Source organism: Macrotis lagotis, chromosome 1 (genome assembly GCF_037893015.1).
Source record: "Macrotis lagotis isolate mMagLag1 chromosome 1, bilby.v1.9.chrom.fasta, whole genome shotgun sequence".
Taxonomy (NCBI): domain Eukaryota; kingdom Metazoa; phylum Chordata; class Mammalia; order Peramelemorphia; family Peramelidae; genus Macrotis; species Macrotis lagotis.
The window spans coordinates 278,756,704-278,784,111 of record NC_133658.1 but is presented as its reverse complement, the minus strand read 5'-3'; the positions used below and the strand labels follow the sequence as shown (position 1 = coordinate 278,784,111).

Below are 27,408 nucleotides of genomic sequence, written 5' to 3'. Positions count from 1 at the left end.
AAGTAACAGGATCGGCTGGAAGGATTGGAGACTGCAGGCCATGGCTCTGTCCCAGCCCTTAGTGCCACTTCCTAAAGTGAAGCTCCATCTGCTCTCTAATTTACACAGGTGAGCTGTTAGCATCTTCTAGCCTGGTTCAGATGGATCCATGGGGTGAGCTGACTGGCAGAGAATGGGGAACTGAGCAGTAAACTGGAGTAGGGGGATTTATAAGAGAACAAAGCTAAAGGCCAAGGGCAATGCCAGTTTTGTGTCTTCACTGATAGTGACCTGTAGAAGGGGGGGATGTAATAAAAGATTCCTTCCCCCCCCCCATCACTATCCCATTTGTTCCCACCTTGGGCCAAAGAGACAAGATCCCTCTCCACTTACAGTCCTGCAGCCTCTTCATTGCCAGGAAAATCTAGGATTCAGATTGTTTTTAACCCTAACCCTCCTTGTTCAATAGACCCTTTTCCTCCCACCTCCAAAAATAAAATCCCCACATAATTCAAGATTTCTCTTCCTTGGAGACGAAGTCTATCAACTTCTTGAGCTTAGTGGAAAGAATACTACTTTTGGAATCCAAGGATTTGGGTTCAAATCTCATCCCTTGCCTATGTGACCTTAATCTAGTCACAACCTCCTTTGTCTAGTTTCCTCATCAGTAACATGACAAAGTTCAACTAGATGGCCTCCAAAGTTGAAAGGACTTTAGAAACCAGCTACTCCAGGGGTTCTTAAGCTAGGGTCCAAAGGATGTGGGCAATTTAAGAAACTCCATGAACATGAGAAGGGAGGTGGAGAATATTCCAAAAGGGGATCATAATGAAAAAAAAAAAAGACCTGGTCCACCACCACCCCTTTTTACATATGAGAAAACTAAAGTCTAGGGAAGGGATATTTGGCCCAAGGTCAAGCAAATTACAGGGCTTCTGCCTCAGGAGGGGGTGGCAGTGTGGTATGGCAAGGTTAGCCATAAGGAAGATCTTTCTGACACGATGGTCAGGAAGAAGCATCGCCTGGAAAATGAGACTGGCTGGCTTTCGAACAAGGGAATGGTTGGGGTTGACCGGGCACGGGTCGGAGCCGGGTGGCCCACCTAATCTGCCCTAGCTTGGGGCGGTCCCTGGATGCGCTGCCCCTTTAAGCACGGCCCCAGGAGTGGCCGTCGGGGGCAGCACTGAGCTGGGGCCCGGCCGGCGCGTTGCCTCCAAGCTTCTGCTGGAGCGGGGCCGGGGCCGGGGCCGGGGCCGGGCCGGGAGTGCGGGGCCGCGCTGCCCCCCTGGGCCGTCGTGGCAGCCAGAGGGCGCCCGGGCGGGGGGCTCCAAGGTAAGCGATCGAGAGCGCAGGAGGTGGGGGGAGAAACACACGCGGGGGACCCCAATCCTTAACCCGGCTCCCTCTGTCCCCAAATGTCCTCCGGCGACCAGAGGCGATGATGGAGCTGGTGCTGGTGTGGTGTGGTGGTGATGGGAGTCCCCAGGACAGCTCCTAGAGGAGCCTGGGGACGACCAGTCCGTGGAGCTGCGGGCCGACTCCAGAGCTGTCCGGGACCTGGACAGCATCTCTCTTGGGGGAGCAGGTGGGAGGGAACAGGTCCGCTACGCAACCCCTCGCAGACCAGCTCCTGCAGGAGGAGGGGATACCCCCCCTGAAAGTCCCCTCCTTCTCCCTGACCCTAATTTTCCCCAATACCTCGGCCTAGGAAGGGCGTCTGACCCCCAAAACGAGAAGCAGGGAAAGGGAACGGCAATTGGTCCCTGCCCCAGTAAGATGCCCCCACCCTAGTTGAAGAGGGGGGTCCGGGCCGTCCTAACAACCCCAAGGCCTAGTTTTTCTCTGGCACCGAGTAAAGGGAAAGGAATGGGGGAAGGGTAGAGATGGGATGAGGAGGTGAGGGGGGTAGGAGGGGGAGGTGGGAGGAAAATCTGAGCTAGAGAAACCTCCCCAAGCCTTTTTCTTCTGTCAAAGAGTCTGCTTGTTTATAGGGGAAATAGATGGGGGCTTGAAAAAGCATAAAACTGATTGTGTAGGTGAAGTCCTCAGAAATCTTTAAAAGATCCATCTTTTACTTGTACAACTCTTCCCCACCTCCCTCCAGGAATTGCCTCCTAGGGGCCGTGTCACCACCCCCATCCCCCCCTTCTTGAAGGTGTGGTCAGCATACAGCTGGTCTGTCTGCCCTGTGATGGGAATATAGGCAGAGGATAGGTATAAGAACTTAAGGAGTGATGTATCAATTGGGGAAAACAGCTCTGTCCTCATCCCCCCTCAAGGTTGGGGCTTCCCTGGACACTGCTGAATGGAGATGGTTATCACCAAGTAGGAAGAAACCCTGGGGACTGCAGAGGGGACTTAAGGATGTAGGGGAAGAGAAGTGAGAACTAAAAGGAACACTGTTGTGTAACTGCAGAGTAAGAGCTCTGCCATCATCAGAGGAGGGTCTTTCCTAAAGGCAATGAGAAGGCAATCTAGCTGTTGGATGGCTTTCCCCCTACCCTTCATTCCCAATGTTATGTGAGCCTACTGTAGGCGCCCCTAGTTTCCATGGAGCCCAGTCATAAGAGGGACCAACCCTTCCTATGCTAATATCAGAACAGATTTTCTGCTGGGGTTCAGACACAATTGCTTCATGAGTATGCCCCAACAACTTATCTGAAAAGGGCGGGGGGGGGGGAGTTCTCTTGGAATTTCCTTCTGGGCACTAATGTTCTGTACACATTTATCATGGACCTATTTATGCAAAGTGCTGCATTAGGAACCAGGGTTTTTCTTTCTTGATCTAACACCTGATTATTTGGATCTTGGCAACTACTGGTATTAGAAAATACCTCCACCAATGCAGATCAATGAAACACTAAGCACCTGCTAAGGTAATAAAGCTAGTAGATACTAAGATGCAATGACAAAAATTAAAGTCTGTGGTCTCAAGGAACTTCACAAGATCAGCAACTAAGAATTTTTTTAGCCTTTTCCTTTAAGTAACTTTTGTTATATTTCATTATATAATATGATGATGAAAGTGGGCTGTTAAGTGGTGCAACGGATAGAGTACTGGCCTTGGAGTCAGGAGGACAGAATTTTGAATCCAGGCTCGGACACTTGATTCTTATTGTGTGACCTTACCCCTTCACTCAAATCCAATTCATGTGTTTGTCATGACATCACTTCCCTGATGTTTTGGTCTTCAGAAATGAAGGAGAAACTAAGCATTCTATGAAGACAAGAAAAGAGGGAAGGAAAGTGCATTTCAAGCATAGGGAAGAAGGGAGAAAATCAGGATAATTGTATGGAGATAGAGAAATGGCATGTTTAGGGAATGGCAAGATCAATTTTGTTATAATGTGGTCTGCATGAAGGGAGGCAATATTTAGGTTGCATTTATATTTTGAAGAGATTTAGGGAGCCATTCAACAAGGCAATGGCAATAGGGAGTCATTCAAGGTTCTTGAGCAGCAGTACCATGGTCAGACCTGTGCTAAAAGACAGTTTTTGCATCTTTATGAAGGATGAAAAAGGAGAAGAAAATGAAAACAGAGAGTCCAATTAGGAAGCTGAAAATAATACTGCAAGACAAAAATGGGATCTTGGCCACATGAGAGGAAATTAATAGATTCCAGAAATATGGAGGTAAAATTGAAAGAATGATGTGGTGAAGAGATTAAGAAATGAATTAGTAAAGAACTCCCCCTCTAGGTCTTATGTGTGGTGATGGGAAAGGGGTATAAGAATGATACAGATGGGCACTGGGACTTGGGAGGTAAATACTTATGAAGAAGTCTTCTCAGGCCCTTTTCTCCTCTTCCAGGGTCATTTGGCAGAATGCTGATTTGCAAAGAAGAGAGATGAGGCCTTAAAAAAAACTAAGGTTATAAAGCTCAGTCACAGATACAGAGACATTTTATGGAGGATGGTTGGTAAGGAGAGTGAGATAAGTCTCATTTAAGGACAAGTTGAGTTTAGAAAGCCACCCACATAAATTGGAGGCAACCAACTCAGTTCAGCAAGAAAGGGGGTTAAAAGAAAAGTCCACAGAGCCTTGTGATGGGCCGGGGGGCAACACTCATAGTTAGGAAACTGGATATGGATGATCCAGCAAAGGAAACTGGGAATGATGGTTCAGAAAAATATGAAGAGAATCAGAAATTATCAGTATTACACAAAGGTGAAGGAAAGACATGGTAGAAAAGAAGTCAGGGAACCTGACTAATCCTGCCTCTGACAGTTGCTTTCTGTATTATGTGAGCAAGTCACAACTTCTCAAGGTACTACTGTCTTGGCTATAAAACAAGGTTTGACTAATTGACCTCTAAAAACTTTTTCTAAGACTTTGATATGAAAGGGATTTAAGACACAGGCCAATAGTTCAAGGGCAAGATGGATATGATTGAAGGGAAGGCTTTTTAAAGATAAGGGAGACTGGGCTAGTTTGTAAATAACTTGGATAAGAAGATGAAAGACTGAGGGGTATTCTAAGAGACAAGCTTCCGGAGAGGATGAAAGGGAATTATATCAAACACTTAATTTAGCTAGCCTTGAAGAACAGGACCAACATCTTAGGAAGAGATTATGGCAAAAAAATGAATGAATGAATGAATGGATGGATGGATGGATGGATGGATGGATGGATGGATGAATTAATTAATTAATTAATTAAAAAGCATTTACTCAGTGCTTGCTATGAACAAAGACCTGGGCCACTGGATGGGAAAACAAAGAGTGCCCCTGTTCTCAAATAGCCTTAACACATAAAAAGTTTCAGCTGCAGCTCACATGAAAATGCCTCATGGTCCTTGATACAGCTTCAAAGCAAATAGTATTTTTTCAAAATGTTCACTGACACAATATATCCATTTCTGAGACTACACCATGTAACAAGGCCAAGGACTTTGGAAGCAAGAACTTTCTCTCCCAGGTCTTCAGTGATTGTGGTTGCTAAGAAGGCAGGGTGTTGACCCTGCAGAAACAGTTGCCAGATTGAAATTCCACAAATTAACTCCTGGATGATGACTGCAGGCATTGGATTGGAAGGGGAGATAATGAAGGGGAGTTTGCTGTTCCCAAGATTCTTGAACACAGAGATCTAAACTATTTCCTTTTGAGGTCAAAGGGGAAGAGGTGGGTGGGGGAGTGGCAGTGGTTTGACCTGCCCAGCACAGGGTATTTTTTACCTAGGATCCCTTGCCTGTCCTTTTGATGGCACTTGTTCAGCTTGTGGAGATGGCTGACCCCTTTTCCACAAAGAGATCCTCCTTTGGATGAGGACTTTGAAGTTGAACTGAAAGCTTGTCTGGAAGGTACATTTTCATGGGGTTCTTAAGCTCACCAGTCCATCAGTGGCAGTTATTCAATAATTGGTGGTGAAGTACTAATAATCTGCAGTAGTGAATCTGTTCTCCACAGGTGCTGATCCCTGTTCATCACGGCACTGGATTGGAGGGAGTGTGCTCTAAGCAGAGTTGATGAAATAAAGGGTATTGCTATTCCCAGGACTCTTGGGCATAGGGTTCTGAACTGTCTCCATTGGAGGTTTGAGTGGAAGTAGTAGTTGAGGTGAAGATGACACATGTCACCACTTGATGGTCTCCATTAGGATTGTGATAAGAGGTTTTGAAATATAAAAGATGGGTAAAGAAGGAATGATGGGTGGATTCTATTTAATAAAATAGGAGACTTGATAAGAGAAGAGAGAAAGGAAAGGTGGTGTTAAAAGAAGTTTGGAACAGCCATTGTAGGGAATATAGTTAATTATGGAATAATAACAGAATTACCCTGCAGCAGAGAGTCTGGATTGATATATCCACATGAAGGTGTACTAGGTCTGTCAGCAAGACTATAGCTTCCAGCCACAGTACATAGCAGTCAGCACACAAGGCAGCATTTCAGCAGGAGGGGAGAAGGTAGATGATGGGACAAATCAGGGCTGACAGAATATAATCCAATCTAGGTAAAGAAGAAAGGGACTGGAGTGTAGAAGGCTGTGGAGTTGAACTAGTTAACTATAGGATCAATACCAAAATAGAGTGAGGCCAGAGCAAGTTGAATGACCTGAAAGACAAGAGGTGGAGAGCCTTGAGGTGGTCATAGGGATAAAGAATGGGTGGCTCGAAGAGAAAGGGAAACAGTTATGGTCAGAAAATAGGATCGTGGAAGTGGAACAGCTCCAGGTAATGTGAGCAAGGCTATAATCAGCCCTTTATATGAGCAGGGGGGAGTGAAAGTGCAAATCATGAGAGATGAGTTTGATGAACCGGGAATCAGGGTACTTAAGGGAGATCAATATTTATAATTAAACATGCATAGATAAATTTGAATGTGTATATGATGCTGCATATTTTTTGAGTTAGTTTTTACATAGAATTTTTAGGTTTGCAAAGCACTTTACCAACATTACTTAGGTAACAGCTTAGCAGCACAGTGGCTGAGACTAGATTCAGGAAGACCTGAGTTCATATTTGACCTTACTAGCTGCATGAAGCTGCATAAATCATTTCACCTCTGTCTTCAGGGTTGTGAGGAACAAATGAAATCTGTAATACCACAGTGCCTGGGACACAGTAATATAGATATGTTAGTTATATTTTATCCTTACTACTTTTATTCCCATTTTGCAGATGCAGAAACTAAGGCAGAACTAGGCTGTCACAGAGCTAGTGGGGGTCTGAGGATTTGGGCCCAGAGTCCAATCCACTGCCCCCATCCAGCTACCTCAAACAATTCTGTGCCTCAACACTTTTCTCACATGGGAGCCACACCCTCCTCTGAGTTAAGTGATGGCAGATTGATTTCAAGCACACAGAATTGTCTATTCATCTTAAAATTGTGATTTTATCCATGTGCATGCTATCTCCACCAGTGTACCTTGCTCCTTGGCCCAGATATCTGATTCTATCTATTTCTTGTCCATGTCCTTTCATTAATTCATCATAGGATATTCACTGAACCTAGAACTCTCTGTGGTCCTCTTAATACATGACCATTCTTTTATCCCTCTCATGATCTGCTCCTTTTCACATCATCCATCTCCTTGCTGATACATATCATGTGACCCTTTCTCACCTAATCGCTTCGATTCCCCAGCAAGTTTAATTCATCTGATAAAATGTCATTATTCCTATCTCTGGAAGACTAACAGTATTAAAAAATATGACTCTACTAACAATTTAAACTTCCACAGCACTTTAAATGTGGTAGAAGGTTCTATCCATATCCACAGAGATTAGAGTCTCCTATTGCCAATACAGACTGGGAAATTTGGGGACAGCTTTTATAATTGCCTGTGAGGCAGCTGGAGTTAATGGTGGAGCAACTTTCCAAAGGGCTCAAAGAGGTTAACTTGAGGCTAGGTCTATGGCCCAAAACTGGCTTTCTATACATTGACATTATACATGGTCAATTTAATACAAAGTGCTTCCCTTGTTCTGGAGGAGGGTAAGGTAAATATCTTCTATTTGCAGATTTTGCAGAAGGTCAGAGACACTAAGGGACTGATCCACAGTCATAGGGTTAATAAACATCACCTCATGTTCTGTCGTTCTGCTTATCTTTGCATTCCCAGCATGTAGTAAAGTGCTCAATGCTTAGTACTTTGGTCTTTTTTTCCTCTTGACTCAAGCTCAATGTTCAATAATTACTTTCCACAACATTACAGTTTCTCCTAGGATGATAGAGTATTACGTAGGCCACTCAGAAACTGATCTAGTTTTGATCCCTAAATATTCCTTGGGCCCTAGAGACTTTTGTTTAGCTCAAGTGGAAAGTGTGAATTAGGGATTGTTGCAAGTATGTCAGGAGTAGAATAGAATGTGAATATTCCTTTGGCATTTCTCAACCTGTATAGAACCACCTATACTATCTATTTGAATAAAGAAAATTTGGATGTTAAAAAACAGGGGGGGGAGTGGGGGAGGCTGGAAGGAGTACTTTTTCCTGGCCAATTAAACAAATACACCATTAGACATCTACCATTATGTTCAGCCTCACTGTAATAGACCACAGGGAAACAGGTAAAGGTATAGTAATAACTTATAGTTAAAAGTTCTGTTTGGCTGCTAAGACTCTTTGGGACCACCTGTGCTATTTAAGGTGAGGAACATTCAAGTTTAGAGATTGTACATGTTTCCCCAGTCCTCACTGTTATATTGTCCATTTTGAGCTCATTTATGTTTGAGGGCAGGAATCTGGAGTATTTATGGCCCAACCCTCCTGGGTAGCATATCTTGAAGTTGTGCTACATATCTCCTTTCTGGGGGCCTCATTTGAAATTATATGGGTGGTCTTGTGCATAGCAACTATAGGATAATACTAGATACTATAGGATAATCTAGAGCTAGAAGGGATCTTAGAGGTCATCTAACCCCACCCCATCATTTTTATAAATAAGGAAACTGAGAGCTAGAGTTTCGAAGATAAGCAGAAGAGCTAGGATCCTAATTTGCATCCTATAATTTCAGGTACAGCATTCCTTCCACAGCACCATGTATTAAGCAACTTCCTCAGGGTTACACCCTCCAATATGTGTCAATGGGACTTGAACTTTGGTCTTTCAGAGTGCCTAGCCACATGCCAATGTAGACACTGAAAGGATGGAGTATATATTTGTGACCATACCACACTCTCCCTTCTTAGAGTCTTTGGATCTCAGGGAAGGGATCCAAAGGGGTTGAGAAGCCTCTCCTGAATCCATGTGTCTGTCTCCCTTCCATCATAAAGTCTGGAAGACATGCTAGGCCATGTAGTCCAATATCATCATTTTACAGTTGAGGAAACAGACTTAAGGAAGCTAACATGACTTTAAAAAAGTAAGCCAGATGAAGGATTTGAACCTATGTTCTCAGACCCTAGAGCAAGTCATTTTTTTTCTATTGTATCATGATGCCCTAGTCTCATGACCTCATGCATTCATCATGCATGCTCTGAAAAAGGATTTGCTTTTTACTATTTGACCACACAAAGTAATGCCGGTAGCAGCTGGTGGAAGTCGCAGAGAGGATGACAAGTATATTAACAATTAGATCCGTAAAAAAGTGAAATGGGGTTGGGGGTGGGGAGTGTAGAGGGGTTTTCTTATTAATGGTCTTCAGGCAAAGATTCCTGCGGATGTTGGAGAGGAGATTCCTAATCTAGAAGCATCTGAGGTTCCTTCCAGCTCTAAAATTGTGTTTAACAGGTGCCCGTAATGCAGGGACAGGAGAACTGGTTCCTCTGTGATTTCTTAGGAGTCAGCCTTATGAGTTTATATAGAAAACTCATTAATTAATTAATAGCCCAAGATCCTTCATGACAAGGTCTTTTGCCATATAGGACCATTAATGAATATTTCCCATCCCCTAACTAGAGCCAAGTAACCATGGCAACACCAGCTTCAAATTCTTGAGTGGGAACTCCCTGTTGAATAGCTCAGCTCTTACAGAGCTTTCTTCACAATTGTGAAGTAGGTGAAACAAGAATTATCCCCATTTTACAGGTGGGATAACTGGGCTAGAGAGGTGACTTGCTCAGATACTGGTCAGTCAATGATGAAAAAGTCCTAGGTTGGATACTGATCAGTGAATGATGAAAAAAGCCTAGGTTTCCTGACCTGGAATCCACATAGTTTTCCCCTGCACCCTCCAAATGACAGGAACTGGTCTTTAGCCCCGGAGAGGGAACCATGCCAGATCCTGTGACAGGGATTTATTCCAAGTCCCAGATGGAGAAACGGTTGTCAGCAGCCAAGAGGTGGACAAACCACAAGGCCAGAAATTCGTTCAAACACTCCAGGCTATTCTGACGATGGGAGGAGTAGCTGCGGCCAAGCCGAGCTGCCTTAGGTGGGAGGGAGAGAGTAGGAGTAGAGCCTCGAGCCTCCAGCTGATCCTTGGGTCCCTTTTTCTAGGTGCTGCCGACCAGCAGGAATGGAGCTTCCTTCGGGCGGTCCACCGGCATCAGACCTCCAGAGTCGCCGCCGCACTACTGTTCCAGGTAGCGATGAATTCCCAAACCGGTGACATCCCCAATCCCAACCCTTTTACAGACCCCCGAGTCTGGGGAAGTCGGGCCCGGCGCCTCTAAGCGTGCCTCTCTTCCCCCCCTCCCCACTCCTCTGCAGGGCCAGACTCCGCAGAGGCCGTCTGAGACGCAGCCGGTGGCGTGGGCGCCTCTTTTAAGATGACCCGAACGGACCCGCCGGATCTGCTGGTGTCGACCGTATACCAAGACATCAAGGTGGCCGCCCCGGGCCCCGCAGCCGGTGGCCCACCATGTGAAAGCCCGATGTCCCGGCCCGCGGCTCCCGCGCCTTTCAACAAGCGCCACTGCCGCAGCTTCGATTTCCTAGAGGCTCTGGACGGGCCGGCCATGGAAGCCCGCGGCCCGGACCGGCAGCAGCCAGCGCCGCCTGCCGCGGGGCAGCGGGGCGGCCCCCCGGGCCCCGAAGCCCCCCGGCCCCGCCACCGCGGGAAGGACGGGGAGCCCAAGCGCCGGGCCCGCTCCAAAAGTGCCCCCAGGGCCAAGGCGGCCCTGGCGCCGGCCGCCGCGCCCGCCTCGCCCCCGGTCGGCCGGAGGGGCCGGGAGGCGCTGAGGGCTGCGCCCCGCGAGCCGCCCTCCCCGAGGCGAGAGCCCCCCTACCCGGCCATGCGCGCGCTGGCCAACGAGCTGCACCCCATCAAGCTGCAGCCGCAGCGCAGCAGCGCCAGCCGCATCTCGCCGCTCTGCCCGGCCGGCCGCTGCGTCCCGCCCCCCGAGGAGCCCGCGCGCGCCCCGGCGCCGGCGCCCCACGTCCGCTGCCGCCTGGACATCAAGCCGGACGAGGCCGTGCTGCAGCACGCCGCCCGCGGGGCCCGCTCCGTGCCCCCCGCGGAGCCCCCGGCTTGGGCGCGGCTGCCCCTGCCCCCCCGGGGGCTCCCGGGGCCCGGGCCGCGCCACCTGGCGCTGTCGCGCACGCCCACGCCCAGCGACTCCTACGGCGCCGAGCCCCGGGCGCCCTACTGCGACGGGCCCTTCCCCGGGCCGGCCCCCCGCGACTACCCGGCCTTCGCGGCCCCGCCGGGCCCCACCAAGTTCTTCTACACCGAGGAGCCCGGCGGCGGCTACCCCACCCTGCCCGCGCCCTCCTACGACGGCTACGCCGCCCGCCCCTACCCCGCGCCCTACTACGCCGAGGAGCCCCCCGGGCCCAGCCCTCCGCGCAGCTACTACCTGGAGGAGGCGCGAACCTTCCCCATCCAGGAGCCGCCCACCCGCGCCTACTACGGGGACGTCCCCCGCTGCTACGGGCCCCGCTTCGGAGACGACCCCCGCTACGTGGAGGACTCCCGGGCCTTCTCCTCCCGCCTTTTCTACACCGAGGATTACACCAAGTACCGGGAGCGCAACGTGTCGTCCAGGACGTACCCCTACCCGCGTGGGGGAAGCCAGTCCTGGGGAGATTGGCAGCCCCTCCCCTACCGCACGCTGCAGGTCGCCCCCCTGCCGCCGCCGGGCCCCGGGGCGCTGCTGTCCTCCTGGCCCGGGGGCACCGGCGCCAGCCCGCCGCGCCTGGCCACGGACAGCCGCCACTACTCGCGCTCGTGGGACAACATCCTGGCGCCCGGCCCGCGCCGGGAGGACCCCCTGTGCAGGGGCCGCAGCTACGAGAACCTGCTGGGCCGGGAGCCGCGGGAGCCCCGGGGCCTCTCCCCCGACGGCCGGCGGCCCCCGGTCGTGGTCACCCTGTCCAGCTCCCCGAAGCGGTACGCGGCCCTGTCGCTGTCCGAGACGTCCCTGCCGGACAAGGGCCGGGCCGGGGAGGGCCCCGGCCGCGCCTGGTACGTCACCCCGGAGATCACCATCACCGACAACGACCTGCGCGCGGCCGAGCGCCGGGCCGGCGGCGGCTGGGAGCGCCTCGGGGGCCGCCCCGCCGCCGCCCCGCCGCCCCGGCCCCCGGCCCGCGACGGCCCCTCCGCCGCCGCCGCCGCCGCCGCCCGGCAGCGCAGCCTGGAGCAGCTGGACGAGCTCATCACCGACCTGGTCATCGACTCCAAGCCCCCGGCCGGCGGCGCCGCGCCGCCCGACGGCGACAGCCTGGGCCGCCAGCTGCGCCGGCTCCTGAGCGACGGGCCCTCGCGGGCGCCGCCGGGGCCCGAGGCCGAGCCGGAGCCGGAGCCGGGCTCGCCCCCCAGCCCCCGGGACGAGACGGCCGGCGGCTCCCCGGAGCTGAGCGCCGACGAGGACGACCTCATGACGTGCTCCAACGCCAAGTGCCGCCGCACCGAGACCATGTTCAACGCCTGCCTCTACTTCAAGTCGTGCCACAGCTGCTACACCTACTACTGCTCGCGCCACTGCCGCCGCGAGGACTGGGACGTGCACAAGGCCAGCTGCGTCTACGGCCGCGTGGGCAGCGTCTGCCGCCACGTGCTGCAGTTCTGCCGCGAGAGCCCGCCCGTGCACCGCGCCTTCTCGCGCATCGCGCGGGTGGGCTTCCTGTCGCGCGGCCGCGGCGTCCTCTTCCTGGGCTTCCCCAGCCCGGGCTCGGCCGAGAACTTCCTGCAGTTCGGCCTGGAGAGCCTGCTCATGTCGCCCACCTACCTGTCCCTGCGAGAGCTGGGCGGCTACGCGGACCCGCTGGGCGGCTACGGGCAGGAGCTGCAGGCGGCCGGGCGCCAGTACGAGCCGGCCGAGTGCTTCCTGCTCAACGTCACCGTGGCCGTGGGCCCCGACGTGCCGGCGCGGCCGTCGCCCAAGAGCCCGGTGCCCACCGTGCGCAAGTTCGCCAAAGTGGCCCTGGCGGCGCCCGGGAGCCCGGAGCGCCGACGGCGCGCCCCGAGGCGCGAGCCCGAGATGGAGACGCTGATCCTGACGCCCCCGCCCGGCACGGCGGGCCTGGGCCAGGAGGGCGAGGCGGGCCGCCGCGCGCGCGAGGTGGCCTTCATCCACATCCAGCGCGAGCTGCGCCTGCGCGGCGTCTTCCTGCGCCACGAGTACCCGCGCATCTACGAGCAGCTCTGCGAGTACGTGGAGGCCAACCGGCGCTTCACGCCCACCACCATCTACCCCACGGACCGCCGCACCGGCCGCCCCTTCATGTGCATGATAATGGCCGCCTCCGAGCCCCGAGCCCTGGACTGGGTGGCCAGCGCCAACCTGCTCGATGACATCATGTGACCCCCTTCCACGCGCGCGCACACACAGACACACGCGCACACACGCACACACGCGCGCACACACACACGCACACACACACAACGGTAGGTTCTGGACGCGTGCTCCAACCGCCCGGGATTCCCAACGGCATCTCCAGACTGGGCCTGGCACCCAACGGGCTCTCCTAGCCCGCGCGCTGTTTCACAAAGGCGCCAACTCCTCGTCTGGGCCCCGCCCTGGCCTGGCCTTGCTCCCAGGAGAGCCCGGCCCTGGCCCGCCCTGTCCACTCCTCTCTTGGTTTTGGTTCCTTTCCCTACTCTTCTGCATAGTTTTCTCATCACTCGATTCCCCATCCTCCTTTGTTTTCTAGGTAGACTGAGGAGTAGGGGCTACTCCGGGGCTTATTCTGAGCCCTACTTTCTGGCAAAGGTGTGTATGTGGCAGTTCAGGGGGTTCTTGGTTTGCCGAGGAGAGGTACACTGGTCCAGGCCACTCTCTGCCTATCATTCTTCTCTCCTACTCTAGGCTACTCTTTAATCCATTTGACTTAGCCAATCTCTGGGGCCAACGCTAGTACTAACAAAAAAAGAAACGAGCCTCTTGCCTTGGGGACTTGAAGGGTCATAGGCTCAGAGTGAGAAACTGGTTCCTTCCTTCTCCTTCCTCCAGACCCCACTCACAGGTGCTTCTTCATGCCCACTCATCATCCCTATCCCGAGCTTTTTTGTTACCAAAGCTACAGTTTAGTCATTTTGAATATTGTCCTACTCAGACCATTCCCATGGAGGATTTGGGGAGAAATCTCATTTTATTCAAATTGAGAAGACATACACTAAGTACCCTTCTCCTCCCTGCTCTCTACCCCATTTCCCTAGAAAAATAGCCCATCTCAGCTGGACTCCAAAATTCAGTTTTTGATTATAAAAGAAAACTAGGGAAAGGGGTTGGAGGAAAGGAATGGTGCTAAGCAGAATGGGAAAGGATTGAGAACTTCCATCCAACTCATGGTCAGTTATTATAGCTCTCCTCCTCCCACTCTACCTTATTCCCTTCCCAATCCATTTTACAGAGACACTGGTTTCATAGAGATTGTGTGTGTGTTTGTGTGTGTGTGTGAGATTGGGGGGAGGGGAGAACAGGGCCTAACCTAGGACTTTTCTCTCCGTGGAGAAAAATGTTACCAAGTCTGGGGGAGGAGATTAATGTGCCTGTTTTTGTGTTCCTGAACACACCTGGAGGTAGGAGTCTATGCCCCAGGAGAGTGAGCAGGTGTTCACATACTAGTTGTGTGTAGTTGGGTATGTTGTCACCTGCTTGAATTCATGATCTTTGAAAAGAGTTTAGGAGGGAAGAGAATTCTATAGTCCTCCAACATCATCATCTGATGATAAGCCATATTCCTGCCCCTTAATACCAAGTCCTTTCTCTGGCCCTAAGAGAGAATGATGAAGGGAAGACAAAGTCATTATTAGATGCAGGAAATGCTACTGCCCAAATTACTGGAGAAAAACAGGCAAGACTTTCCCCGAGCTTCTGGAATAAGAAATTCTTCAGTCCCCAAACTCTCCCCTTTCCATGTACGCATCTCCTTTGGGCAGAGTCCTGTTTTGTGTATTAGGGAAAGAAGGTAACATAGTCCCTTTTAAGAAGCTCCTGATTATGGAGCTAAGATGAGCACATAATATTATTAGAATACATTTATATAAACATATATTAGAATCTATAATTTCATCAGTGTGATTTCACAACTGATATAAATCACAACTTCCTTCATTCCTTAGTAGTCAGTCTTCAAGAAATGCTGTGACTAAAAAAATTCACCTGAAACTCAATTTCCTAGTGATGAGGCCTTCCAAATTTAGATTCAGTCGACAGATGTCTATAGGCTATTACCAGGTCTAAAGTCGTACAATATGTTGGGACCTGCCAAGACTTGGATTCTACTAGCATAACCTTTTTAATATAAGTCATCTCAATGTCAAAATAGGCAACAGAGAATGATTTTACAGAAGAATGTACATGTGCATACAAAAATATATGCACAGACACATTTGATCAACAAATATTAAGCACATAAAATATTCAAGGTGCTGTGGATACAAAGAAAAAACAGTGCCTGACCTCAAGGATCTTATATTCTGTGGTGGAAGTGGGGGTGGGGGGGTGGGAAGGGAGACAAAGATAACATGTTCACAAATAAGATAGAAGGCACATAAAGCAAGAAAGGCTTTATTTACCAAAGGGGGAAGGGGGGAACCACATGAGCTGAGCCTTGAAAGAAAACATTCTGAAAAGTGGAAGTGAGGTGGGAGTACCTAACTTCAGCAAAACAGAGATACTCCAGTTTAGAATTACTGGGAGGAGGAGAAGAGGGGAAGGAAAGATTCTCAAAGGAAATCAAGGGATGGAGGGCAAGGCTGTGAAAGAAAAGGCAAAAGAGTAGGAAAGCCTAAAGTAGAGAGGAGAGGCTGAGAAGTGGGAGTGAAGTGAAGACTTCCACCATGTAGAAACACTGGTCAAGCAATACACACTAGTCACTCTCTGGATCTAAATATTCACTTAGAAATGTGTATTGTAATAAGTTGGAGAAAAGGGGGACATTTCCTGCCATTAGTGTTCATGAGACAAGAAAAATAGAAAAATCTGTACATAGTAACAAATGCCAAGGATATGCTCAAGTGCTAAGAAAATATCACAAGATCAATGTAGGGTGAGATTAGTCAGGTAACGCTTTTTGAAGGAAGTGGGATTTAAGCCGATGTAGGTCAAAAAAAGGGGTCATGGGCTGATGAAAAAAGAAGAAAGCATTTCAAATCTGGAAACAGTACAAATGCACAGAGATGGAAAAGGCCAAAGAATTAAGAGATGGGAATCAAAGGTAACATTTTAGAACTGAGACAGAAAGCTGCTTTGCTAGAATGGAATGGAAAGTTTATAGTGGGCAAGGGAATGAAGGGAGATAAGGGAGGCTTTTAAAGTCATAGTGAACAGTTATACATAAGCATTCGCATGGAGACTTTTTCTGTGCCAAGGTCCATATACCTTCATTTAGATCCTGTGGGTCCTCCAGGGCCAGATCTCTCTTGTTTTCCCATAAGTGACATGGCCCCTAGGGCTAGATTAATTCCCGAGTTCCAAGAGGTACAATTAGATTGGTCAATCCTTCACTTACCCCTAGGGATTCTAAATTTCCTCCCCTCCCAAACACGTAGCATCTCGTATTCTCATTCACACAGAATTAAAGAGAACTATGACAAGGTTTCCCTTCACAGTATTTTGGTCCCTCCTAAACATGGACTCAGGCTGGAATGTTATTCTTGTGTGTCCCCACACATGCAGCTTCTCTGTGTCTGTGTTGGGAGAAAAGAGCATTTCTCTCTTGTCCTATCAAATCTGCATCAACTTTGCCCTCTGCTTCAAAGGGAGAGACAGCTTTGGACCTGAAATTTTCCAACATGAAGGCTGCTTCTAGGGACAGGATGGGGAGAAAGCGGAATTAGATAATCATGATCTCGGAGACAGGGAGTGCCTAGGAATCCTTTGTGTATGTGGTTAGGGGATGGATAATGAAGAGGAATCGACTCTGGAGACCTAACTCAGAACCCCTATCTCTTAAGCTGCACAATTGGTCTTCACCCCCACTAAGTCTCTTCCCTTTCCATGCTGGTCACGACCCTCTCTCTCCCTGTCCCCATCTTCTCTAACTTCCCACGACTGGTGAAGGAAGAAGGGCACAAACGAGATTAATGCGCCTATCTTTCCCAATCCCGATTTCTTTTTGCACCACCGCGTATTTGCACGGCGGCTCGCCGCTCCTTCCCCTCCCCACCACCTTCCCCCATCAATTTAAGTTACCCCAAGGAGCCCGGAGGATGGGAGGGCGGGATGGACTCCCTGGTCCCGCTTCGCCACTCCCTCCGGCTTGATCCTCCCCAACCCTCCCCTCCCCGTGCGCTTCCCAAAGCCACAGGATACGTAACTCCAGCCCCGGTTGCGCTCCGCGCATGAGTATTTCGGATCCTGGAGCGGAACATTGCGTTCTGTGCACAGCTGGAACGGGGTCCTGGATGGCCGAGGGGGAGGATGGTCCCCTGGAAGAGGGAAACGATTATTCCAGAGGTGGTTGGAGTTCCTTCAGATAATTATAAAATAGAACTTGAATGTAACTTGACTGCAGTGTCTTTTTTCTAGGGCTGGAAAGGAACTGGTAAAAGGGGAGACAGTACCCTGGACAGCAGTCCTAAAGGATACTCTCCAAGGAGGAATGGGAGGGAAGCTTGATGGACCAAGGGAAGGAATTTCACGTCTGGAAAACATTTTGGCGAAATTTTTCTCCTATAGAAAAATTGAGGCTTGGAGAAAGTAAGATGGTAGGATCTAGGTGCCTAAAACCCATTCGACATAAAGGTTTCTGGTGTGTTTTCCTTCAGAATTTCTCCAAGTCACCACAAGGCCGGTTATAACTCTCTCACTCACCCAACCTACCTTCATTTACTATATTGTAAGTTCCATTAAGATAGAAACAGTATCTTATTTCATCTTTGTATTCACATAGTGTTTATTCCATTAAACCCATTCTCCACACCCACTCACAGATACATCATGGAAAGAGCAATGAAGTTGAGGGTTAAAAAACGTGGATTCAGAACTTGACCCTGACCTGGACCCAGTTTCCTTAAAATGAGAGGTTGAATTAGATGGTCTTTAAATCTCTTCCTCCAACTCCTCTTGACTGACTCCACCTATCCATATAGATCTGTCTTATACTTGTTTAACACTTTTAAATGATTCCCTGATTTTTTAAATCAAATAAAGCTAAAAACCCTCAGTCTAGCATTTATCCAATCTGACTCCAACCTTACCTTTCCAGCCTTTTGTGGGCCATAAATATAATAAAGGTAAACTAAGTTACATACTCTGAGCAAAATTATTAACAGTGATTCATATAACTCAAGTACTCCTGACTCCAGGGCTGGTGCTCTATCCACTGAGTACCTAGCCGCCCCTAGTGATTCATATAACTATTAAGAAAGCAGATCTCACTGGCCACCTCAGTGATGTCAGCATCCTCAATGAGAAGGACCACCCTTTCTCTTGATATGCAGGAATATAATAAAAGTAAACTGAATTACATACTGTGAGCAAAATTATTAATAGTGATTCATATAACTATTTTTCTTTTTTTTTTAACTTATTGATTCATATAACTATTCAGAAAGATCAGACTGGCCAATACTCCAATGAGAAGGGGCAACCCTTTCTTTTTTTTTTTTTCAAACTGTATCCAGCTTTATTAAAGATACTTTTCATAAACAATCATGGTAATTCAGGCAGGACATGGGCTACGGTCTGCAACAGTATACACTTTCAAACTCCCCTCCTCCATGGACTACCAAAACAAAGTCACTATAAAACCCAATGAAGAGTCTTTATTTTATACTTTAAACAGGGAAAGTTTAGAGTGAGGGTGGACACTTTCACATTGAGCCTATGTTGTTTAACAACTTTTCATGAGCCTACCCTGACTTTGAGGAAATGAAAACTGCAGAATTCTTAATTGGAAAAGATCCCCAATATGAAAGGAACTTCGGCTTTTTTGGGGAGGCCTCCTCGGGGCCATAATTCAAGTCCAGATTACCTGAAAGACTGGTATCAAACACAATTAATTTGGGGGTAGGGAAAGGAGAGAAAAAGGGGCAGATCCTGATAGGCCCCTAGGTTTAGAGGAGTCAGGTTGATGCTTATGGCAGACAGGGAAGAAGTATACATTTTTGAAGTTATCCATTGAGGGTATCAGTGATCTTATCTATGTATCTGGGGTATGTGTGAACCTCCTCTTGGTATTCAAGAGAAGTCCTCTCAAAAACTAGGAGGGGAAAAACACCCTACCTATTTCAACCCAGCTTCTGAAACATCCTATCTGTAACATCTGCCCCATCCCCTCAAAACAAAGTGTTCTGTGTGCTAACAACATAGCTTAAAAAAAAGTAAAACAAAATTCTGCATTTTTATAAAACTTGATAAAAAAATAGTATTTCAAACTGTACAGTCACCAGAAGTACACAGTTATCAAAAATTCACACAATTCACTTGGCATCTCCAGCACCTTCAGCTTTCTGTGCCTGGTCTGTTTTGGCATCCCATTCTCTGCAAGGTTGTTCCCATCCTTACCAGAGTCAGCCTTTCCCTTTTTCCCTTTGGGTAACTTCTCTCCCTTCTTTGCAGGTGCCTTTTTGGGTTTGGGCTCTGGCTTCAGAGGAGCAGGTTTGGTGGACAACCGCGCGGATCTCCTCTGTGGTTCGTCCTTCACCTTAGTCTTGTCCCCCTTAGCATCTCCTTCGGCCTTTCTCTTGGGCATGGCGGCGGAGGGGCGGGAGTGGCGGAGTCTGGCGCAGGCTGCAGCCCAGGTGGCGGCAGATCCAGGGGTCGCTCCCGTCTCCTCTTCCTCAGGGGCAACCCTTTCTCTTCACATATAGGAATGTAATAAAAAAAAAACTGAGTTACATACTCTGAGAAAAATTATTTTATTAATAGTTATTTGTATAACTATTAACAAAGATCAGATTGGTCGTCTCAGTAGAGCCAGCCACTCCAGTGAGAAGGGGCAGCCCTCTTTTATTTTTGTTTCCATACTATATATGGATCAAAATTGAATGTGTTGAGAGAAATCATATATTCTTTTTTTTTAGGGTTTTGCAAGGCAAATGGGGTTAAGTGGCTTGCCCAAGGCCACACAGCTAGGTAATTATTAAGTGTATGGGCCTGGATTTGAACCCAGGTACTCCTGACTCCAGGGCCTGTGCTTTATCTACTATGCCACCTAGCCGCCCCTGAAATCATATATTCTTTAGGAAAAAAATAAAATATTAGAGATAGCAAAATTTTTTTTTAAAATTGAAGGTAATAGTCTTTGGTCTTTGTTTAAACTCCATGATTCTTTCTTTGGATACAGATGGTATTCTCCATCACAGATATCCTAAAATTGTCCCTGATTATTGAACTGATGGAATGAACAAGTCTATTAACGCAACCCTTTCTCTTGACATACAGGATTGAAGGGGGGGAGGCTAGGCAAATTTGGAATATTGCAATTTAGTTTTACTAGAAAAAATTTGGCATTCAGGAATGGCTAATCATGACTTCTGACAAGTAATATTGTTTTATGCACTTCATCTGCCTCTTATAATATTTATTAGGGAACCAGTACCACCCGGTCCCCTAGAGGGAGATCAAATCTCTACTAATTGCACAAAAAAATAGGCCAGGACAGAGAGAATGTTTTGGAGGGGGGATGGCGCCAGGTTAAGCTGGTTGAGGGTTACAAACAACAGCTGTCTCTGGGACTAACGCAAGTATGGTAATATTCCCTTCTAACCATGCCTTCAAACTTAAGGAAAAACTGCATTCCTGAGAAGGTGAGTTTAGGTAGATACTAAGTCAATTATAAAAATCAAAACAGCGCAGGAGATCAATTACATTGTAAAAATAAGCTACTTCTGCAGCAGCCACCTCTTTAAGGGGCCGTCCCAAATATTCCAACCATTCATCCTCTCCAAAAAAGGGAGCATTACAAAGGCGTCTGTCCCGTTCTGTGGTGGCGTGTTGCGTTATTGAAGCCCCTAGCATGTGCTGCTTCCGAAGTGGAGCCTTCCCTTTAAGAAAGACACCCGCGTAGCGAGTGACCTCCTAAGTTCTGATTGGTCGATTCTCTCCCTTGGAGGATTCGGTTAGTCGCGTGGCGAGGGAAGGGATTCCGGGGGGCCTGATTGGCTCCTCTGCGGCTTTGCGCCCGCCCTCTCCGCGCCGCTCCGGGGAAGGGGGAGAAGGCGTGTGGAGGATTGGTGGGAGGGGGTCGGCTAGCGCGTTGCGGAAAGATGGCGGAGGCTGGCCTCGCTCAGATCCCGGATGTGGACATCGATCCCGACGGCGTCTTCAAGTACGTCCTCATCCGAGTACACTCTGCGCGGGGCGCCCCCTCCGAGGGCCGGGACTGCCCGAGCAAGGAGATCGTGCGCGGCTACAAGTGGGCCGAGTACCACGGTGAGAAGCCGCGGGGGCGGCCGGGAGCCGGGGGCGGGGCCTGGGGCGGGGGAAGGAGCCATAGGCTGAGGCCTCAGTGGGCGGGGCGGGGCCGGGAGGCGCACGTGCAGCCCGGGGCGCGGGCCGCCGCGTCAGTCCCTGCGCGCTCCCCCGAGGCCCGCGGCGCCCGCTGCCCACACTAGGCTGCGCCGTCGCCGCCATCTCCGTAACTGCCGTGGTACAGTGGAAAGAGCATTGGATTTGAAGTTTGAGTGTCCGAGTTCAAATCCGTGCTCTGACACTTAACCATCGTGGCCGGACTCTTGACCCGCCTCGCCCTTCTTTTCCTCATTCGTCAAATGTGAGCTCGGGCCGCGCAAGCCCGCGCGCCCCTCCGGGTGCGAGAGGGAGAACGCCGAGCCGCGGCGACAAAGGGCGCACACGTGGGGAGGCCCCGAGGAGAGCGGGCGGCCGGGCTGCCCAGGAGACCGGAGGCGGAGGACTGGCCCGATCCCCACCCAGCTGCTCTTGAAAGTCCGCCGGGGCCGGCGAGGTGGCGCAGGGGGTGGAGCACCGGCCCCGGAGCCCGGAGGACCTCGCTTCAAATCGGCCGTGCGGCCGGGGGCAAGCCGCTTCACCCCACTGCCTTGCAAAAACACTAAGATCATGAATAAAAATAAAAATAATCTATGCTTTGGGTAAGTCGTTTAGCCAATTTCCTCAGCTACAAGATGAGATTGGTTAGATGATCTTTTAAATTCCTTTTCAATCCTAAATAGTCCATGAGAATGGCTCACATTTCTATAACTTTTTAAAGATTCGCTAGGTTTTATATACATTACATACAAATATACATATTTGTTCCATAAACTAACCCAGTGAGTTGTTATTTTCATTTTATTGATGGGAAAACAGGATTTGAGATGAAATGACCGGCCTAGGCTCACACAGCTAGTAAATGACTAAGGTTGGATTCAAATGAATGTCCTGCTTCAAAACTGTTAAATACAAGTTATAAACTGCAACGTCCTATTCATAGGAAAAGTTTGAATTTAGATCCTCTTAAGTTCCTTGCAGGTCTGACATGATCAAAGAAGAGGAAAAAGGGCAGATGAATAAATTGGTCATGCAATTAAAAAACAAAAGAACAAATTAGAAATCCCCAATTAAACACCAAATTGGAAATCCTGAATATCAAAGGAGAGATGAATAAAATTTAAAGTAAGAAAATTGGTGAAACAAATAACTAAAACCAGGAGAAGGTTTTAATGAGGGGAAAAAAATCAAAATAGATAAATCACTAGCTAATTTGATAGAATTGAAAAAAGAAAACCAAATTACCAGTATCAAAAATGAAGAGGAAATTAAAGCAATTATAAAATCTATTTTGCCCAATTATATGCCAGTAAAGCTGATAAGCTAAGTGAAATAGATGAATATATACAAAAACATTAATTGCCCAAATTAACTGGAGATAGAATGTTTAAATAACCTTATATTGGGGGGGGGGGGAATTGAAATATGCCATCATTTATTTTTATGATACAAATATGGTACTGATACCTGAACCAGAATGAGTAAAAAACAGAAAGAAAGCTGTAGTTTAATTTTCCTAATTGTTATTGTTTATAACTATTGTTATAAAATTATTTAAATAAAATACTAGTCAGGAGATTACAGCAATATATCACAAGCCTCATACACTTCATATGATAAACCTTGATAAATCCAAAGATCTGACTTTTGGAATTTATATTCCACAGAGGTAATTTATGCCAGGAATTCAAGGCTGCTTCAATATTAGGAAAAGTATCAGCATAATTGACCACATCAATTTTAAAAAAGGATAAAAATCATATAATTATTTCAATAGGTGCAGAAAAAGCATTTGACAAAACAGTATTCCTTTAAAAAAAAAACTCTAGAAAGCATAGGAATAAATGGAGCTTTCTTTAAATTAATAAGTGGTATTTATCCAAAACCAGCAGTAAGTATTATCTCTAATAGGGTTAAGCTAGAAACTTTCCCAGAAAGATCAGGAGTGAAGCAAGGATGCCCTCCTATTGTTCAATATGGTAATAGAAATGCTAGTTATAGCATGGAAAAAAGAAAAACTGAAGGAATTAGAATAGGCATGAGAAAACAAACATCACTCTTGCAAATAACACTGTGGTATACTTAGAGAATTCCAGAGAATCAATAAAAAACCTACTTAAAATAATTAACAACTTTAAAAAAGTTGCAGGATTTAAAATAAATTCACTTAAATCATCAGTGTTTCTATATATTACCAATAAAAGTCCAGTTGCAAGAGATAGAGAAATTTCATTTAAAGTTACAGTCAAGACTACCCGCCAAAGCAAACCCAGGAATTACATGAACACAATTATAAAACATTTTCACCCAAATAAAGTCAGATCTAAACCATTTGGGATAATATTAATTACTTTTGGATAGCCAATATAATAAAAATGACAATTCAACCTAAATTAATAGTTACATACCAGTCAGACTACCAAAAACTAAGAAAACAGTTTGGCAGAAACTAAATATAGAACAACAGCTCACACCCATACCAAAATAAAATCTGAGTAAGTGATATGGTGATACCATAATCAAATTAAGGGAGTGTGGAATAGTTTACCTGTCAGATCTATGAATAAGGGAAGAATATAACCAAATGAGATAGAGAACATAACAAGATGTAAAATAGGTAACTACAATGGCATTAACTCAAAAAAGGTTTTGCAAAAACAAAACCAGTGCAGTCAAAATTAAAAAGGGAAGCAGAAAGCTGGACAAAAGTATTTTATAACAAGTTTCTCTGATAAAGTTCTCAAATATATAGAGAACAGAGTCAAATTTATAAGGATACAAGTCATCCTCCAATTGATAAATGGTCATAGGATATGAACAGGCAATTTTCAGATGAAATTAAAGAGACCTATAGTCATATGAAAAAATGCTCTAAATGCTCACTATTGATTAGAGAATTTAAAATTAAAACAGCTCTGAGGAACCACCTCACACCTTTCAGATTGACTAATAGGACATTAAAGAAGAATTATAAATGTTGGAGGGGATATGGGAAAATCAGGACATTAATACACTGTTGATGGAGTTGAGAAGTGATCCAGTCATTCTAGAGAACAGTTTGGAACCGTGCCCAAAGGGTGATAATACTGTGCATACCCTTTGACCAAGCAAGGCCACTACTGGGTATGTATCACAGAGATTTTTAAAAGGTGGGTTGGTAATGCAGGCCCTATTTGTATAAAAATACAAATCTTTGGACCTGGAAATTGAGGGGATGCTCATCAATTGGGGAATAGCTGAACAAGTGGCATATGATTGTAAAGGAATACTATTATGCTATGAGAAATGATGAGCAGGCAGATTTCAGAAAAACTTGAAAAGTCTTATATGAACTAGTGCAAAGTGAAGTGAACAGAACCAGGGAATATTGTGCACATTAACAGTATTGTACAATATCAACTAAATGACTTGGCTATTCTCTGAAATTCAAAGATAAGACATTTTGAAGGACCTATGATGAAAAATGCTATTTGTCTTGGTGGATCTGTCAGAAAGAAAGAACTGTTGGAATCTGAATGTAGATCCAAACATACTGAGTTTTTTTTTTGTTTTGTTTTGTTTTGTTTTGGCAAGGCAATGGGGTTAAGTGGCTTGCCCAAGGCCACACAGCTAGGTAATTATTAAGTGTCTGAGGCCAGATTTGAACTCAAGTACTCCTTACTCCAGTGCCAGTGCTCTGTCCACTGTGCCACCTAGCCACCCCTGAGTTTGTTTTTTAACTTTATGTTTCTTGATTTATCTGTTCTCTTTTACGTCGTGATTAATATGGAAATGTGTTTTGCATGAATGCACATGTATAACCTTTATCAAATTGCTTACCTTCTCAATGAGGGGGAAGGGGATTGATAGTGGGATAAATTTGTAACTCAAGATTGCAAAAACAAAGATTAAAAATTCTTTTTACATGTAATTGGAAAAAAATAAAATATAAAAAAAAGACCCTTTATAAAGAAGTTGAATTGGAACCCCTTGAGATCAGAGCCAAGCTAAATGGATCTCTGGTAACATTAAGATCAAGGCTGTCTTTGTTATATTCACAATGTTCCCTTTTCCCTCAGCTGATATCTATGATAAAGTGTCAGAAGAAATCCAGAAGCAGGGCTTTGACTGTGAGTGCCTGGGTGGTGGCCGAATCTCTCACCAGAGCCAAGACAAGAAGATTCATGTGTATGGCTACTCCATGGTGAGCTCTACTGGAATTATTTTTGCATAGAGAAAAATGTGGTTCCCTTTCTTTAGCAAGAGCCTATATCCTTGATCTTTGCTTGCTGTCTTATAGATAAATTTAGTCATTCAGTAAATATTTAATTAAATGTATAGTTTACAGACAATTGGGAGTTTCTAGGGAACATATAATATGTCTCTCATGGGGCTTAGAGTTTAGTAGAAGGATGATTCAAATACAGGTACTTATACAGTATTATATGATTAATACAGTAAGCAGTGACAAAATATATTGCTGTGTGAGATCTGAGAGGTAGTGTTTTATAAAATGAATTAAGGTGGCCTCTGACCGAGGAAGACTGGGACATTTAGTCAATAAACATTAAGTTTGGTGCCCACAGGTGGCTTTGAAGGTGCTGATCTGCACTGGTACAAGTTTTCAACAGGATCTCCCCGCCCAGATAAAATTACAGGCCCCATAAAAAATGTGAGGTCTGTTTAAGGGGGAAATTTTTATTGCCCTTACCAAACATATCATTGGTCATTGACTGGAGAATGTGGATGGCTCAGGAAAACCCATCCCCATTCCTGGAACCCCAACGTAAAGGACACATGATTCCAAACAACCTTTCAAAAGGGCATAAAGTATATAAAACAAGGTCCACCTATGAAAAAAGCACTAACAGTGATATGGAAAGTAAGGATGTTGTCCAAAGACCTGACCTTAGAATTCTTACCCAAACTGTGCTCTTTGGGCATTCATTCCCCTTGGATTGGAAGAGTTTTCAGCTTTCAGCTGAGGACCAGTCTATACTAGGAGACGCACTGTCTCTTTAAGAATTTGGCCTGCTGTGTATATGGATATTCCCCCCCCCTTTTTTTTGGATTTTATAGTCTAGAATGAAAAATAAACTTTAAATAAAAATAAAAGGAATTAGACTGAGGGTTATAACCTCTCAAGTCCCTTCTTTCCCTAAATCTGTGATCCTGTTTCCTATTGAGAAAAGAAAATATTTGTGGGGATGGGGAAAAGGGAAAAGAAGAGGGGAAATATATTAAAAGGTCCTAAGGCTGAGTCCCCAAGCCTCAGGGTTAGAGACTAGTTATATACACTGGAGCAAGGAGTGGAGTTAGAGATTTGCTATCCACTCTCTCAGGGTGTGCTACAAGTTCAGCATGGAATGTATGGGGCATGATAGATAAGTTTAAGGGCTCTTAGACAGAGATGCTGAGAGCCCTGAGAGACCCAAGAATCTGACAGTGTTGTCTCCTTTTTTTGTAGGGTTTTGGACGTGCTCAACATTCTCTCTCGACAGAAAAAATCAAAGCTCACTACCCCAACTATGTAGTGACCTGGGCTGACGATGGATACTGATAGGGCCTGGATTTCTGCCTTCCTTGGCTGTCAGACCTGCCCTTGAACTCTCATCCCCCACCTTTTTGTTGTGTTGTGTTCAGGAGCACATTGGCAATAGCCTGGTGTTTGCTTCCCATTGTGCCTTCCAGCACTGTGGTACCTCGCTGGGTCCCCAGGGGTCTTCAGGCACAGAGTCCCCACATGAAATTAAAAGTGGTAGCACCAGTACTGGGCCCCGCTGTGTTTGTGTGTGTGTGTGTGTGTGTGTGTGTGTGTGTGTGTCTGTCTGTGGCCTTCATTCACCTTCACTCCCTGACATGGATTACATACCAGTGAGGGGCATTGTTCTAGCTGCTGAGGTTACAAAGACAAAAATGAAATTCACCTTGCCCTCAAGGACTTAACATTCTGTTGCGGAAGGATAGTTGACATAAATATAAATAAGTAGATAAAAAAGAATGATCCAGGAGTGGGTGAAGAGAATCACATAAGACCTCATTTAGGGGAGGGGGCTCCTTCATAATGTTATGGCCATACAAGACCAGGAGGACTGAGAGTTTGACCTTAGCCAGCAAATGGAAACCCTGATATGCCAGATCTTCTCCCCCAACCTTACAATCTGACTTCCTGATGAATCCTGATGCTGGATTTGGTTTGGTTTGCTTCTCTTTCCTGACCATACC

The 27,408-nt window shown here is 47.0% G+C and overlaps 2 protein-coding genes and 1 pseudogene across 2 annotated transcripts; 2 read left to right on the top strand and 1 right to left on the bottom strand.

Annotated features, from left to right (window-relative positions):
* The first annotated feature begins 1,006 nt into the window (after positions 1-1,006).
* Positions 1,007-18,212, top strand: AJM1 (apical junction component 1 homolog). Its single transcript, XM_074210651.1, has 3 exons — positions 1,007-1,311; positions 9,860-9,945; positions 10,073-18,212. The coding sequence occupies exon 3, from the start codon at positions 10,132-10,134 to the stop codon at positions 13,108-13,110; it is 2,979 nt and encodes a 992-aa protein (XP_074066752.1). The 5' UTR covers positions 1,007-1,311; positions 9,860-9,945; positions 10,073-10,131; the 3' UTR covers positions 13,111-18,212.
* LOC141505121 (non-histone chromosomal protein HMG-17 pseudogene) lies at positions 17,620-21,141 on the bottom strand (annotated as a pseudogene).
* On the top strand, positions 20,881-26,950 carry PHPT1 (phosphohistidine phosphatase 1). The gene is made up of 3 exons (XM_074210656.1): positions 20,881-21,129; positions 25,263-25,387; positions 26,651-26,950. Exons 1-3 carry the CDS (start codon positions 20,964-20,966, stop codon positions 26,741-26,743), a joined length of 384 nt encoding a protein of 127 aa, XP_074066757.1. The 5' UTR covers positions 20,881-20,963; the 3' UTR covers positions 26,744-26,950.
* The last annotated feature ends 458 nt before the right edge of the window (positions 26,951-27,408 follow it).

Excerpts from the sequence above, each read along its gene's own strand:
- AJM1 (XM_074210651.1), top strand. The coding sequence starts at position 10,132 with ATGACCCGAACGGACCCGCCGGATCTGCTGGTGTCGACCGTATACCAA.
- PHPT1 (XM_074210656.1), top strand. The coding sequence starts at position 20,964 with ATGGCGGAGGCTGGCCTCGCTCAGATCCCGGATGTGGACATCGATCCC. Across the intron at positions 21,130-25,262 it reads CAAGTGGGCCGAGTACCACG|CTGATATCTATGATAAAGTG; the intron begins GTGAGAAGCCGC and ends CTTTTCCCTCAG. Across the intron at positions 25,388-26,650 it reads ATGTGTATGGCTACTCCATG|GGTTTTGGACGTGCTCAACA; the intron begins GTGAGCTCTACT and ends CTTTTTTTGTAG.